Source organism: Lissotriton vulgaris, chromosome 3_1, assembly GCF_964263255.1.
Source record: "Lissotriton vulgaris chromosome 3_1, aLisVul1.2, whole genome shotgun sequence".
Lineage (NCBI taxonomy): Eukaryota > Metazoa > Chordata > Amphibia > Caudata > Salamandridae > Lissotriton > Lissotriton vulgaris.
In genome coordinates, this window is record NC_141689.1 from 1418326831 (window position 1) to 1418344356 (window position 17526).

Sequence of the window (17526 nt, forward strand, 5' to 3'; positions counted from 1 at the left end):
AGGTTGCAAGCCGCCATTTCCTCTTACACCATTGTGAGTAACGGTTCCAGGTCATTACTGACCATAGGCCTCTTGTTGCTCTGTGGTCCATGACTCATGTCTAAGGGCATGGTCCATTACAGAAATCACAGAAGCGACTCTTGCCTCTCAAAGGCCAATGCAACACTCCAGAGGAAGCAATTATACAACATCCTGGATAGGTCCAAATCTCTAGCTGAGACTGTACAAAAACCGATGAGCCAGCTATGGCGTGTAAGAGATTAACTGAACACCAGCAGTGGTGGCTGCCTCCACAAATTCCTATGAACACACCAACAAACTCCCCATAGCACAACAAACTATCAGACAATTAATTTGTTGATGCAAAGGACCACCCAAGCCTGCATCCCCACTGGTCCTCAGTGGAAACCTGCCGTATTGGAGAAACACAAGTCTAGTATGGTTCCGCTGTGCAACAACCCTCGATCTGTCAATCAGTCATAATGCAAGCCCGTCATCAAGGATGGATGTACCACCCACCATTTGAGAGAGAGGTTTGGAAAGTTGTGGGCATGCAAGGCACAATGGCCACTGTACAGTGGGGCCATGCTACTGCGGCCCGTAACATGTCCTGATTTAAACAAGTAAAATTCCTGGCTGGGGACGTGGAACAGAACCAGGAGGAAGAAGTGCTCTCCATCGCACCTGATGGTGTGGTTCCAGACCAGACAACACCTGCATAACCGGGGGCCATCACACCTGTCAGGAGGGTACACAGGTCAGTCTTACATTGCCCCAACAATGGCCGGTGGCCAGGATGGAGGGGGTCAAAGCCAAAAGTATGGTCTTTGCCCCAACCTAGCCCCAAGTCAGAGACTGAGAGATTATGTGTGTATTGAATAGAAGTTGAGTGTTTTTAGTTAATAAAATGTGGAAGGGGTGTAAATTGCCACCCGGCCTTTTTAATACTTTGTTTTGCAGTTTACATCCAGAGGACCAGGTGAGGCCCGAGTACATAAATAAATGGAGGAGCAACCACCCCAGGACAGTCTTCGGGATTACAGATCTGATCTATACGTCCCTTGTGTTAAGGGTGCATCCAAGTGAGGTTACAGCTGCTGTATCCCTGCCCCCTTCTACAAAGTGCATCATATTTTGTTCTAAAAAAAATACATACTTTCGTTGACTGGCGAAACTGCTGGCGGGAGATTTTCAGTGAGACTTTAGGAGAAAATAAAAGTGTCCTGTGAATATAGCCTAATGGGTTTGACTGAAGTTATACATAGCTGTTAAGTTTTTACATTGCTTATGGTTGACATTTCCATTGTGTCAATGTACTTATGAGTGACATGCAACTGCCAAAGGTGTGACACTGTCACACAAGTAAAGCCAAGCAATGAAGTTCATAAAAAGTAAATTTCTGAAACATACACCTTTTTGAGAATTGACAATTTCCCTGGCCCCTGAAGTAGGAAGTCATTATTCTACTGTCCCTATTTTAAAATAATGACTTACATATTTCTGGTGCTTTTGGTTGCAGACTGGGGTATCCAACACTATACTTACACTGGTCACTATTCACAGTAGTGAAATAATTCCTTTTCTTTTGAATCACACAAACACACACACGCTCTCACTTACACTCACACTCTCTCACATTGCCAGAAACAGTAAAGTGTGCCCGATTGATGCTCCCAAGCATCGTCATCATTGGACTACTCATCTAGATGGGGGCCTTCTGCAGCTTGATACAGTGATGGGTAACACCACCACTCTATCAGGATATGCATGGCACACTGATACACATATGCATGTCTGCACAGTTCACAGGGCTGCTACTAGAGAAATATAGCTCTACCAGCAGCTTTGTGGTGAGCTGTGACCTACGCACAGCTCGCCCTGTTCAATAATATTGATCAATGTGTTTGCAAAAAAACTTTGTATCTAGTCTTCTGATTCATCTATGATTCATTACTATTATCAGTTTTATTTATCCCAAAAATTGAAAGATGGTGTTGACTGTGACTGTTATGCTTTACCACACTCTTTAAATGCAGTGAAACGTTTACAGTTTTTGCAGATGAGTATGTTTTGTAATGTTGCTAATCTACTAAGCGGCAGCTCTGTTTTCGTTTCAAAACTAATTGGTTAATGAAATACTTTTGGCATAGAAATTCATGCCAGTGTTATTTTGTGAGCTGGAATAACAATCTTAATTTATTTTTGAGTTAATAGTTGCTGCATTATTCACACCCTGCATCATAAAGTAAATATCCTAGACCTATCATATACATAGGATTTGCTGCTTTCACACTGTTTGTGGTGTTTGTTTGCTTTTGCTGACATGTTCTTTCCTCTCTTGTAGAAAGAGCTTCGTTGCGGAGCTTGAGCATCCAAGCTGAGTCTAGCCGTGGGTTTGGGATGGGACGTGCAATCAGCACAGGAAGTTTGGCAAGTAGTACTCTCAACAGGTATGCTGTCCGTCCCTTGTCGTCGGAGGCAGAGATTCTCAAGAGACTGTCCTGTTCGGAAGTGTCCCTGCTGCAGCCACTGCAAGGCAACAACACCAAAGAAAAACTGGACAGGTCTTTCTGGGAGCAAAGGTCCCATGTGATGAGCAAGTCCTATCATGATCTGAGCCAGACCTCTCTTTCTCCTAAACGACAAGCGCTGAGTCCTGGGATCGGCCACAATTCTCAGACTATGGGGAATGCATTTCATCATCTTGCAAAGTCAGACACTGAATCTGTGACTGGGTATGGAAGAATTAAGTAAGTATACATTATCTTATATTTTAAGGCCTTTCTAAGTACGGGACAGATGCCTCTGTCCATTATCTCTCTATTCTAAACATGTGGGTAGCATATCACTCTGTGAATTGACTGGAAACTAGAGCTTTACCAGCAGGTAGCACACATACAGGTTTGTGTTGTGCAGCCAAGCCACTCTTGCGACACAAGTGTCCACCTTCTACTATTTCCTTCTTTCTACCCAGGTCAGCTATAGGAACCTCACATGTCCATAAAAAAACTTTTCCTGGAAAGATCTTTGGGCTCTGGTTCAGGGACCTGTGTTGGTTTCTGCTCGGTGGCATCAGTGCCCTGTCAACGTGTAGGGAAGAAAGATGGGGCTCAAGTGTGATGCGCTGCTCTTGATCTGGACTCTGCTGGTGTAGGTGTTGCCCCAGCAGCGCTTAGGGAAAGGAATGTTGGGTTCATGAGTGACTCACTGCTTCTTCTTTTGGGCTCCATTGCCACTCAGAAGGCAGCATAGCTTCTGGGATCCATGGAGCTCCGAGCACAGAGCTCAACCACTGATCGGGGGAAGCCCTGGTATTGGTGCAAGGAGCACCATACTCCGCTGTCAGTCTGAGTAGGAGTCAATTCCTTTGGATGTGTCATGCGCCGATCTTTGCAGGGCTCAGCTGCTGCAATCATCTATGGCAGAGTCAGGTAGCTGTGTAGATGAAAATTAAGTCTTTGATGGCCATGAGACTACATGAACTGGGGGCAAACCAACAAGCCATTGGAGTTACTTAAGCTTCTTCTAGAAGTTGTGGAGTTGAGGTTCATTCCTTCTCACTGCCTAGGCAAGAGGCAGCAGGTCAACATAGCAAAGCATGTATCAAAGAGGCAGTGCCTCCTACAGCACAACAGTCAGCAGGCCAACAATGCAAAGCAGTTAGCAGAGTGGCAGTTCCTCCTGCAGCACAGCTCCTCTTCTTGGCAGAGTCTCCTCAGGTCCCAAAAGCGAACTATGTACATGGTGTCAGAGGTCCAGTACTTATACCCATTTTAGCCTTTGAAGTAGGGAGACTTTAAAGAACGGCCTTTGTAGTGCACAAGATCCTGCTCTACCTCCAGATTCACAACAAGGGGGTATGCAGCTCTTTGTGTGGGGACAGGACCTAGTCCTTTCCCGGTAGATTTGTCAATCCCACCCCCACATCCTACTCGGGCAGACCCGTCAACCAGCATATGACCAATCAGGCCCACCTATCCTTCCTTTGTGTGTGTCTGTCTAGACTGAATGCAGAAAACCAGCTGTCCCCCAGCCCAGACGTGTATTTTAGAGACGGGCAGAAAGCACAAAATGGTTTCAGTTAGAAAATGCCATCTTTCCTAAAGTAAAAAGAACAATTGATGGACGTAATGCTGAACAATGTCAAACATTCACCCCCAGTACAGATATCTGGACCTAAATGCATTGTTTTTTTGCCCACTATGCCATTCAAGTTTAAACCCAGCCACATGCAAATAAGTCTTGACCCTGCTCCCCATTGGAACATTCCAGCTCGGGTCCTTCCTGGACCAGAAACAAGCATCCTGGGACCCGCTTCGGGGAATCACCCCTTACCAGTCTGGCTAGCTTGACTTCAGTGGCATTTTGAGCACAAGACCCACGTCGTGGCATACTTGTCCCACTCGGGATGGCAAATGCAAAGAGATTTTACCCAGATCTCTGGACTGGGGGTGAATGTTTGATTTGTCCCGCATTCCATCCATCATTTTTGTGTATTTTTCTTTCCCACCCTAAGTATGCCAGGTATGCCCAGTTGTGGGTTCCTGGCTCGCTGTGACACTGGAGTTAAACTAGCCTGGCTGATGATGGGTTATACCCTGAAACTGATCAAAGGATGCTTGTTTCTGCTCCAGGGAATTTCGGGCTGGGCTATTCCTTTGAGAAGCAAGGTCAAGACTGATTTGCATTTGGCTGGCTCTAAGCTGGGGTGGCATGGTGAGCAAACCCTGCCCATGGGCTATCCAGGGCCTCATCTAGAGGTGAGCTATATGTAATAAAAGGGAAAGTTTGGGCCTGCAAGTAGGTGTACTTGTCAGGCCGAAATGGCAGTTTAAAACTGCTCACAGGTTCTGCAGTGGCAGGCCTTAGGACATAGTTAAAGGGCTACTTAGGTGGGTGGCACAACCAGTGTGGCAGGCCCCCTGGGAGCCTTTGTTTTATAGGCCATGGGCACAGGCAGTGCATTTTACTAGGGACTTATATGTAAAACAGATATACTAATCATGGATAAACCAATTATCATCACATTTTAGATACAGAGTACATGCGCTTTAGCATTGGTCAGCAGGGGTAAGTGCTCAGAGTCCTAAAGCCAGCAAAAACAAAAAGTCAAGGCAAACCATGCCAAAAGATGTCCGGTCTAACAAGGTTCATCACCCTGCACCAGAGGCCCTTATCATCTTACACACCCTGTGCTATTGCCAGTCCATCACATACCTGACCTTTAGTTGTTCCTGACTCTATCTGCATCAGTTCATCTGCTTCTATTTGCCCCCCTCTGAGATAGCTCAGCATGTCCATCAGAGAATGGTATCAGGACTGGATAGCCCTAGACACTGCATCCAAGGACGTTGTGTCTTTCCATGCCTATTGAAGCTCCTTGGGACATTTCATGTCATTCACAGAAAGAATGAGGTAATGGGGGCATCTGCGTTTTAGCTGATGTCTAGAGTCTAGAACCACCTGTGCCTATAGAGCTACTGGCACAGTTACCATTTATAGAATGCCTGCAGTTCTCAGCCAGCATGTGGCTGGAGTTCACCATTCTTATTCAGGCCCAGCTCGCATAGCATCCATCCAGAACAATGACTGGCTGTTTATAGTAGCTCTGCATACCACTTACCTTCATGTGCTGATCACCGTGGGAAGCGAATACAGCCAGTTCAAGGAACTGTTTATGATCTCTGATCCAGATGCTCACAATGACTTTAGTCAAAGTGGTTGACTTTGTGCAGCTGCAGAACATTCACTTCTGTTCCTAGGTGTATGCCTGAGGACAGCTCAATTGAAAAACTTTGCAGGGAGTATTTTAACCTTGGTCCCTTGAAATCTAGTTTGCTTTGAGTTTTCAGGGAACTTTCCAAAGTATTGCCTGGTACTTTCAAGGAGGCTCTAGTTCATCAGTCATTCAGAACTCGAGATTTTAATAATGGAGAGTAGTAACCATAAACAACATCATATAATCAACTTCTTTAGAATGGATTGTTTTATATTGTTTGTATTAAGGTTTGTAAGGAGATATAGCACATTGGCGCAAAAATGTCATACCAGTTTCTTTCAGCTGTGTAATGTCCCGTAATTCGTAAACAAACACCCCCCTCCCTCTGCTCTTTGCAGTAATCACAAATGATCATCAGACATTGTTATCTCATGAGTGCCACCCCCCCCACTCCAGTCGTACTCACCTTTCCTTTTTCATGTGCCACCCTCACCAGGCACGCAACAGCGGGCTTCAGTCGGGCCCCAAATCACCCGAGTCGGGCCCAACCCGTGTGTATTCCAGTAGCCTCCCTCCTGAGCTCTTCACAATGGCCTGGCATCCGGAGGAACACTCCGGTCAGCCAGCATGGTGGCCTACGCGCGCCCACAAGTCAACCTCAGCTTTTTCGTCCCTTCCGGTGTGTTTCATGCGTGCTTCTGTCGACTCTACCCATTCGAACGCCCCTAAACCAGACCCCATAGCTCGGGGTCTCTGCTGCCACTGTCATACTTATCATATGTCCGGCATTTCTATTTCCTAATAAGCACTGTACTGGTAAAATAACCAAGGCCTAAGAGATTCTAGAAACTACAGAGCACCCATATACTCCAGCCCATTAGATGACATTGGGTCAGATTCAGAAAGATTGATGTGTGAAAAAATGAGACTATCTCTTGTAGTACCTCTGGTTTATCTGTGAACTTCGAGCACAGAGTGCTCTTGGTTTATTCCTCGAATTCATTTCAGGGGTACTGTAAGAAGAGTAAGTCAGCAAAATCTTTGTGTCCATCGTCCTTGATGATTTCTAATGTTTATATTTTTTAATGGACTACATTTCCTGCATGTTAAAAATGTCCTTTTATTTTTAAAACCACTAGCTTCGACGGAACATGTTCAGATTACTGTTCCAAACTGTATCCCAGTTTCAGATGTATCACCATCACCATTTGGATGCACGACAAGCTCAGCATATCTATGCTGGAGAGTTTAGTGTACATAGAGAAATCTTGGTTATCCATTTCCAGTGCCATAGGTGAAGTCCTGGGACACCTGTCAAAAATGCAGTACCACTGACAAGCGACTGCTCGAGGATAAGAGGGAAAGTCTGACAAATGATTCATTTGAATCCACTTTTCATCCTTTCTTAAAATAGGTTTATGATATTTGCATCTGCTTTTGTCTGTAACTGAGTTTCTCCATCACTAAATTGTAATGCATCTATGGTTGATGTTTCCTGCATGGCCATCGTACCATTGCAAGGTTGTGCCTTAAACATTAACCAAAGCTCCCTAAAGGAAAGCAAGAGTACCTCACAGAGTCGTTCACTTTCTCCTTTGCCGAATAGCTGGATTTTGGGCAGTCTTGAAGTGCAACTGATTTCAGGCCTACTCGATGAGTGACATCCTTAGATTTACCTTTCAGGGCAAAGTATAGCAATTTGTGAATTTGTAAATTATTATTGAGGCCCACCTGAAATCGAAATCTGTGTCTGATCTGTGTTAGGATGGTATTGATTATAGACTAAATTATACGCAGTAAAAGTGTTAACACTCACTTCAGGTTATTAGCAAAGAACAGCATATTCCGGAAATAATCAGTGCACCCAGGTTAAGTGAAAACAAAATTACAGCTGCACATCATATACGTAAAAGATTAAGATTAACTCTTTATGGGTTGCCATTTCAGGTGTATGTCTGTCCTAGGAGTTTTTGATTGGCAACTCTCTTGCACAAACAACATGTTCTTACAAACCCCTGCTTTGCAGTGTGAGGCTGCTGAGTAAATGAAAGCACTTTTATTCCACAGTCAACTTCTAGCCCTTTTATTATCTTGGCAGCAGTTAAGATGAGTCCCTGATGCGAGCGATGTAACCTTTTTAGAACTTTTGTATAAACAACATTACAAAATAATATATCAGAATATAAGGCTCTCTTGTGGTAGAGGAGTCCTCAGAAATAAACTCAGAGTCCTAAAAGTCTGTTTCCAAAACCAAGAGAAGTTTGTTATTGCCGCCATAGCTGCTAACATATGTCTAAATGCTTAAAGGAAAAAAAAGATCCCACATGCACACACATCTTGTTCTCGCTCATCTGCTTTCCTTATGGAAGTTTTAAAAACCAAACAGTGATAGATATTCGAGAGCCCCGTCCAAATCTCTGCATGATCCATGGGTATAATCCCGATTTCCAGTATGTCGGGGAAAGCATGCAGGAATCACAAATTAACAAATGTTTTCATTTTCTGTTGATATTTCGACATATAGCAGCCACTGTCTCAGTGAGAAACACCACAATTTAGAATTCTGACAGGCCTGATAACCATAGTTACCTTGCCCATCACAATTAATAGGGAATTTGGAATGAGGGCCCAAGTATTGTATATAAAACCTGTAGTGCATGCATGTATGTAATTCATATGTTCACATGTATTTGACGAACTCTTTTGAAAATGTTTGGTAGTTCTACAGATATGAATGTAATCCTCAATAAATCTACTGTTTTGTTTCCTCTGTTTAGCTCTAAATCTTTTGCCAATTTAAATAGAAGCCTGGACCTCAGGAAACACGAGTCGGATTCGTCATCAATGGATGAGAGTGGCCAAGCCTACGTAGTAGGTCAGCATATAGAAACTCATTTACTAAACTTGGAACTGTTGTGTGTACAATGTTACGTTACGACAATACGTATGGTAGGAGGTGGGCATTCACAACATGCCAAGTCGAGATTTTCTTTTGTTAAAGATGATAAAGCACATATACATTTTAATTTCCCTTGATGTTTGCAACTATTTATAATTTTTAGGGCTTGCCATCACCAGCTCTTAGCTCCCGTGGACTGATCTTCTAGCCTCCTTTTCCCCTTACACCTCAACTAACATGTAGGTACCACAACACACGTCAAACCCAGTGCTTTGAAGCCGTTCAGGAATCATTCAACTTTATGCTGTCTGATCACAGACCTCACAACCCATCCTTTTACCACTATTTACAGAGTGAGACATTCTGTCTAAACAATATGAGAAGAATATCCTCTTCTCAACCCGATGACCCATTTACTACACATCAGATCGTAGTTGACCTCTTTAACTGTTGGTCTGTTGTCTTAAATGCATCTTCCATATCTGCCTTCCGCCATGACATTGACCTTTATGCTGTTGCACTCATAGAAACCTGGTTGTGTTCATCCTTCACATCACTATCTATCTATTTGCATCCATCATCCTTCCCTTTGATAGAAAAGAAAAAAAACAGTGTGGTGGGTGTTTCCTTTATCCATGAGGAGTCTTTGAAGTACAAATGTGTTAACTATTAAAGTGCTTTCTATTTCCTGTTCCTCACTGTGGATATCGCAAACATGACTCCTGCACCTGCGAAAACTGGGGATGGCAAGCTACTTTCGAATTTCCAGACAGTTGCATTTGCCATTGGACAACTGAGGCAGGCTCATTTGTCAGAAATTATTTGTTTGATTTTTAGTTTATTTGATTATAACACTGATCAGCTCATCTCATTTTAGGATCAGATTTACGAGGGAGATTTCAACCGTCACTGGAAGAAAGATGAAGACACCTACACATCCCTCTTTAAACATTTACTTCGTATCTGGTAGAAGCCTAATACAGCTTTGGGCCTTTCTTATCCAGAATGTGGCCTCTGTCATGGACCTGCGTTTCATAAAGACATAGCACATATAAATAACACTCCTAAACTGGATTGGTTGAACTGCTTATAAAATACTGCTCTTGACTTAATCTCCCTCATGTTAAACTGGAGATGGAAGTGGTAAAATCTAGAGACCTCAAATACATTGAAAACAAACATTGGCAAAGCCAACTAGTTTGACATCAGTGTTCTAACATATGCACACATGCGTATAGATTCTATCATGCTTTTGTTCTGTTTCCTGAGCTTATAGTGTATAGTTCCTTATTCTCGTGCTGGTGCCCTTCAGCACTGCAAGATTGTTTCAGTTTGAAATAAAACAAAACTGTGCAGTTTTAAAATTAACATTTAAAAATAGTATTGCTTTTTAACACCAGCTATTTGTGTTACCGAAATTGATCCTCTTGAGACGTGCACACTGTTGCAGGGATTCTGCACATATACAGAACTATGCACAGGAAACTAGGACCTCGGTGTATAGTAGTGTACCATCTACCCACCTTAGTGCCCAAAATCCCAATCTGACTAGCTATAGTGTCTCATTCGTTCTCCGTACTACAGCGAGGCTACCAATGATTAGACAACCCAGAACATGTCACTCCGACTCTCTCAGCAATCGCAGGATCAAGAACACTCTTTTGCTCACTCACTCAGGCTTGTCCACAACATGAGTAATCAGAGACACGGTATAGTTTAAAATGTTTATTTTAACTAAAGTGCTCTAAAATGCAGTACACGTGCCAGTACTATCAGCATAATGCATAAACCCAATATAGTCAGCATTGTTACAATTCCTTAGAATATGAACAGGGATATCATTTCATAAAGCTGGTGGAAAACGGCCTACTGTGCCTTGCCACCATCCCCATGCTAGAAGCAAGTTTATTATATAAAATCAGACCTCTGGGCTTTGTCAGGGGGACCCCATACCTCCAAGTCTAGATGCAAAGGGTTACATCTCCGGACAAGCACAGCTCTTCTCTCTTTGATGGGTTTTCTCCAAGTGTCTCTAACATGCATGCATACAATATTAAAAGCACTTGATCTTCAGTAGTGCAGCTGTGTTTCGTGTTATGTCTAAATGCAGGGGACTGACCATAGCAGAATAACAAGGGACATTGTTTTTCGACCTTGTACATCATGTGCAGACGAAAACCACAGAGAACTGCAAGGAACGCGAAAAGCAGATGGTTCTCATGTGAACAGGCACAAGCAGAGTTTAGTGACAACAAAGTCATATAGGAATATGCAGCAACATTGCAGCCAAGCTTGTACTAACTTTTAGTAATGTCGGCCATGAATCCACCACCGTCACTTAAACACACGGGAGTAGATAGGGGTAAGAGTGGAGTTTGAAGAGTTATACTTCTGTACTTTGCATCACTGGGGAAAAATGAAAAGAGTAGATCTTTCGCACTTATATTCCAGCAGAAACAAAGAATGGACATGCTGTCAGGTTACACTAGCAAAGGGATGAAAGGCATTAGACGAAGGTCCGAAATGGAACTGGGTGAAGCCAGCCTATTTCATTAACTGATGAAAAACTCTTCAAGGAGCACCAAGGAGTAATGAAAGAAGATCTTCAAGTGAATAAGAATGCACCCATGAGCAAACTACTGTGAGAAAACTCCAAGGGCGTTGGGTCATCATTTTTTTTTCTCAAGCAAATTTCCACTTTGGGAGTTTGTTTTCGATACATTTAAAAAGTCAGTAGTTTGGTGTATGCAGCATCGGGCGGCACAGGTAAGCGAGGTGGGGCAGGACGCAGCAGGATAGCCAACAGATGGCGGAATATGTGTTATTTATTTAACTATATTCCGTTGCCTTTCGACGCCCACCCACCCCGCCTCACAGTGTTTACCTGTGCCAGCCGCCGCTGGGTGTATGGCTTTTAAAATCAGTGGCAGCTGTACACAAACCATTACTACACTGAAAGGATCCACCATGACAGCATTTCCTTTCAATGTACAGAGATGACTGCAAGGCTTAGACTAATATCCAGGTTTGGAGGGCAGAGTACCCTCAAGTTGACAGAGGTAATGTTCTCCGCTAACCCAACGGAGACTACTCCATCCACCAAACTTAAAATCAGGCCTGTAGTATTTCTGTGTCAATAAAACTGCTCTGTGCAATTGTTCAGCATGTATACTTGTATAAGAATGTCATGTAAAATATATATCATCAGAAAGCTATAGTTGCGTTATTCGTGTTACCACGCCACAGAAGATTGCAAGTGCTCTTACTCTGAAAGATAAAGTGAGGTGCTCAGAGATACCTTATTATTAAATAACGTGTCATGTCAGTGAGAAAGCAAGGACTTTAATTTGTGACTCACGCATTTAAATATATTCTTTGTTTTGCTGTAAAACAACTAATTGTATTTTTTCTTTTAAAAGGTATCAGTATGCTTGGTGCTGCAAACCCATTATCACCAGCATCTTTGAAAGGAAATGGTAAGTTTAATTTTGCAGCTAATGACCACTTGAATCAAGTTTACGGAATATTGTGTGGTACAAATTATCTTCAGGTGTTGAGTGGGCTCTGCAAAACTGATGTCTGACTCCGTCCTGAAAAGTATGTTTCATTTATTTGCAACTTCCTTCCCATAAGGGTTGCTTTATTTGTTTGAACTTTGGCCGTCATCTCAGGTCTTTGATCGAAGAGTGTGGTGTGTTCAAAGCTCCTGATGGTTTTGTTAGTACATCCCTTTCTTGGGTGTTCCATGAGAATTTTGCTTAGTCCCTCTGAATCTCAGATGGTATTATTAGGATTCTTTGCTGATCTGTACTTAGCCTCCGTTCTGTCCGTAACATAATTAGGTTTTTTACTTTTTGAAGGATTATGATTTATGTAAAAAGAATGACCCCCTTCAAACAAGGATGCATATATCGTCCTTTTTTTATACTGCAGTATTTTATTTGATTATGTGGCAAAAGCTGTACTGTGCACTTTGAATCCAGCTAAACAAGTTAATATGATATCCCTATTCCACAGACCTCTTTATAAAAGGATTGCTACAGTTTTGGAATACCTGACCTCTGCAGATTCTTTCCAGTGCTTTTGATTTGTTTTGGTTTTTATTCACCAAGAAGAACTCTTGTACATTCCATTCTAAGCCCAACTATTCATAATTTAAAGTCCAGAAGCTCATAAATACTGCAAGAAAATAAATTAAAATGTTGTCACAAGATGCAGTACAAAATGGGGTAGCTACGGGGATGAATAAACTAACTGTGTTCCTTATGTGGCAAATGGGAGTGTCCGGGCACAAGTATGTGGTTGGCATTCAAATACACCAAAAACACGGTCACCTTAAATGATATACTGATATTATACATCATTCTTGCCAGTCTTCGATTTTAGATGATAAACACCTTTCTCAAACTAAAACCCCAGAAAAAAAGAGTTCCTTCTAGGCTACCAGATTATTTTGCGTAGTCAAGGATGCCATGCTCCTGCCCTGGGCTTTCACTACTCCAGTAATTGTATTCCTTTGTTCTGCTTGAAAGGAACCATGGCTGGGTTCGTTAAAAAAAGCGGAAGAATGGAAAACTTCTGTCTTTCGTGGCTTGGAGTCTTCCTGCAATATTAGTTTCTTCGTAAAGCCCTGACATTTAAGGACAAGTTCAAACTGGAACTACTCAACAAAGATAGTGATACATTTCTCCACACATACCTATCTTCCTCTGTGAAATGTCTAGGTTTTAATGAGGGTTCGGCGAACAGTGGTTTATTTGGGCCAATTGGTCCCATAGAACTTTCTTTTTGAGAAAAGAAGAAACACATTAGGTCCTATACATTTTCTTTTTGAACCTAAATGTACACAATTAATGAAAAGGCAAGTATGAAGCAGCACAACCTACAACTTTATAATGCAATTAATGTAATCATTGCAGAATATTATCTAATGTTTTATATTTATCACAATCCAGTGGTCACAAAAAAGGGGAAAAATGTGCTCTAGTGAGTGAAAAATATTAAAGCATGCATCCCTTTAAAACATCTTATTACAATTCCTAATTATAACGGTACTTTAACCTTTGTTGTGCCCAATTCCTTAGAGTTCCCTACCCCCACTGTACACAGCATATAGTTGGGGGAAGGGCCTGGCCAGTGACCAGACCTTGTGCCTAACTACTCGCTGGCATCAAACCCCCGGTGGTACTGCTCCTAACTAGGGCATTACTCATAGAGGTTGCTCTCCTGAATGTTATAGTAGGTGATTTTGGTAGAAGGGGACCGATAACGGGTTCACTAAGTGTAAGCAGCCAGTTTTCCTGATGATACTTCTTAACTGGCACTCTTGTTTGTTGTCAGTAAAAATTAGCCTGGTCTCACTTCCCCATTCTGGTTTCTTAGCCTTTATGTTAGCCCAAGTGTTGCCTTTATCAAAAAGGAGGTATGCTCTACTTGGAACCACCGATCTATATATCGCTGAGTCTATAACTTGTGCTGATTAGCCCCGTGCCAGAAATCTTTTTTTGCTCTCAGTCTGGGCTAATTTGAGATCTGACTCATTGCTGCAGATTCTCTTGAGTCTAAGCATTTCCTTATAAGTCATACTGTAAATTATGTAGCATGAAGTAGAGAATTATCTGCTGTCTTTTTTCTATGCAGCTTTGTTTCAATCTTACTGTTGGAAATATAAACATGTACATCTAAAAAGTTGACTGACTCAGAACTTATCGTTGCGCTGACATTAACGTTGATGTCATTGATGTTAATATCAGACACAAATTTAAGTGCACTTTCTCTAGAACCCCTCCATATGACAAATACATCCTCAATATTCCGCAGCCAGCAGATTGTGTGCTTATCCAGTATCTCATTGTAGTTCACCACGAGGGTCCTTTCCTCCCACCATATATATATAGTGGGAAAAAAGTGTCACAATAACGTTATTTAGAGCGCACCAACTAATAAACACACATTCATCACTGCAGTGCAATGGTCAAATTGCAGTTTATTACTACAGTAGAGTGACCTTGACTTCAGAAAAATGCTATCTTCTCTCTTGCACATTGCATGTTATAATTACTCAGGAAATAATTCTAATGGCATAAATCATGTATGCAGATGTGCAGAATGTAATAAATACTGTTTGTATGGGGGCAGTTAGTCCATACAGAGTAATAATGTACTGAAGGCTTTATCACGCATTGCTAACTTGCACAAAGTGAGCAGAACCCTGTCCCCTGTATCTTTTGTAATTAACTGACTCACTTGGCTTTACTTATCAGTGTACTCCCGGCCTTGATGGGGTGGTGGGCACAGAGGGTCACAACTCTATTTTCCTGTGCCTCCTGCCATTATTCAGTGTGATTTGGCCACATTCCCTCACAAGTGAATGATTATCTTTGTATTGGTACAAATTCTTGTCCTAGTGCTAGGTGTTGTGGTTTCGTTTGGTCAGGTTGTGGATCAGTCTGACCCTGCTTTCTGAATCGTCTGGAATCTTCACATGAGTTCTCTGGCAGTGCCTGCATAGAGTGTGTTGTTGAAGTCCAAGTGGCTGGCGATGAGGACATGTGTCACTGTTTTCCTAGTGCTGATGGGTAGCCATTTGAAGATTCTGCGGAGCATGTGGACACAGGGTGAGAAGATGACTTTGACATGGCATTGCATGGAGAGTTTGCTGTCTAGGATGATGCAGTGGTTGCCGGCATGGTCTTTCATTGTTGAGGTGGGTCTGAGTTCTGATGGCCACCAGGTGTCGCTCCAGGGGGCGGTCTGGTGGCCAAAAATCAGCACTTTGGTTTTGTTCATGTTAAGCTTCAGGCAGTTGTCTTTCATCCAGGTAGAGATGTTTCTCATGCAGTTGTAGAAGTTAGACATTGTTATGGTGGGTCAGCTGAGTGCGAGAGGACGAGGTGGGGGTCTTCAGCATAGGAAGTGATGTTGATGCCATGGGTTCTGGTGATGTTTGCTAGCGGCGTCATGTAGATGTTATGCTTCATATCTTCTTTCCCTACACTGCACACCTCAGGGTGAGGAGATTCAGGGTTACAGTGCACGTAATAAATAATGTTTAACAACATGGTGTGTTTTCAGACAAATTTAGAATAGAAGAGTTTTATTACAAGCCATCAAGATTGATCATCATTCATAAATTAGTAGGTCACAGCACAACTTTTGCTTTTGATTATCGTATCAGTTTTATGAATTTGTACTGTAGAAATCAGATGTTCTAAATGAATGTTCTCTTTTCAACAGAACTCAGGCAGAATAAACTGAGAACAGCTTCCTCTCCTGAAAGGGAAATTACTTTGCTGAAACTGAAGAAAGATCCTAAGTGTGGACTAGGTGAGTAATCTCACTGAGATTAAAAGTATTTGATATCTATGCAAATAATAGTATTGTCAGAAGGCCTACATTTTGCCTTGTATATATTGGTGTTATTCTTCCTTTCCACTGTAAGACCCAGCTAGTAGTTTTTGTTTTTATAAACTGATGTATTGCTATATTCTGAGAGAAATGTGTGGGCCTCAGCTAGTGGCAGTTACTATAGTACTAATTGGTATAGAGCAGTGGACCATGGACCCCCAAGGGTCCGTAATTCCTACTCTTGGGGTTCCGAATCCTTAAAGAAAATTAAATAATAATAGGAGATCCATAAGGTTTTAGTAAATAAACAACTGTAATTTAAAGTTGTAATATGTTCTATAGTGAAGGAATTTGAATTGAAGGCTAGAAATTAACTGCATATCTTTCGCTTTTTTTGTTGGAGCAGCGCAAGTGCAGCTAGAAGAATATAGTATGGACAGTGGCCCGCCTCATTTTGAAGCACCAACAAAACCACAGCATGCTTTAAGAGCAAATGGACAAAGTAATATGCTAGAGCTAAGCATATCACTTTATTATTTCGAATTAAAAACTTAATCTAGACAATCTCCAGCTTTACTTGTTTCCTTATTTTCTTGAATTGTTTTGAACTTGAAATCGTAGAAATTTGTTAAGCCTGGCCCCTGGCTGCCAGTATTGGCTTAGTGGGGGTCCCTGGATTCCAGTAATGATTCAGTGTTAGTCCTCAGATTCCATTAATGATGTAGAGATCCAAATGAAAGGATGATTCTGTGAATGCTTTGTGTTTGAGGGAGGAATTGATTATTTTTTCTTATGAGCAAGACTTCCCTTTTAGCTGAAGTCATTAGCAACAGAAGACAACCTCCAACATGAATTAATAATGGCAAGATAAAAACAAAGCTGGCTTTTGATTAAAACCAGATTGCATGATGCAGAAAAAAATGTTGGTGTAGATCTGAGTACATGGGGCAGGAGAGGAGCGGGCAGATTTGCTAGGATCATAAGGGACAATTATATGAAACGAAGATCCCAGAAAGGTTTTCCTCACTGAAAGTAGCACAACATTTCTGTTCCCATCAATGTTTCTGTGGAATTTGGGCCAGATTTCCATTCCGTAGTGAGTACGCTTATCTAAGTGAACACATGTGGCTCTCTGAACTCTCTAATTATGCCTCCTTAATGCATAATATATTCAATGAAATCATAGTTGGTAGTAAGTGTTCATATGGATATACATGTTCTGCATACTCCTAACATCTTGTGTTGGACCCGGATGTTTGCAAGTTGTTTTTCTTCAATGAAGTCTTTTGCAACATTAGGGACAAGGCGACTTCTCCCTTAGTTGGTAATATACATGGGCACCGACTCCATGTTAGATTGTTCTTTTTCTGCCATTTTGTTCGAATGTGTACTGAAGGGTCTCTGAGAGGCGAATTCCCTAATTTCTTTGTTCAGGGCCAACCTGTCAATTTAGCTTTGATATTGGTAGGAGAAAGTCTACTTGCCTTCTTTTCTAGGTGTTGCCTCTCAGATACCAACTTCCATCGACTCCTAACCAGCAGGGCCTCACTTCTTCTTTGAG

At 42.0% G+C, this 17526-nt stretch overlaps 1 protein-coding gene across 9 annotated transcripts in view; it reads left to right on the plus strand.

Annotated features, from left to right (window-relative positions):
• The window catches only part of PTPN13 (protein tyrosine phosphatase non-receptor type 13), a 981974-nt gene that overhangs the window by 528870 nt on the left and 435578 nt on the right, over positions 1 to 17526 (plus strand). For all 9 annotated transcript variants that reach the window (XM_086961883.1, XM_086961888.1, XM_086961886.1 and 6 more), the window contains 4 exons: positions 2345 to 2750; positions 8497 to 8594; positions 12038 to 12094; positions 15855 to 15944. In XM_086961883.1, the coding sequence (XP_086818009.1) occupies positions 2345 to 2750; positions 8497 to 8594; positions 12038 to 12094; positions 15855 to 15944 (651 nt within the window). The remainder of the gene's footprint in view (positions 1 to 2344; positions 2751 to 8496; positions 8595 to 12037; positions 12095 to 15854; positions 15945 to 17526) is intronic.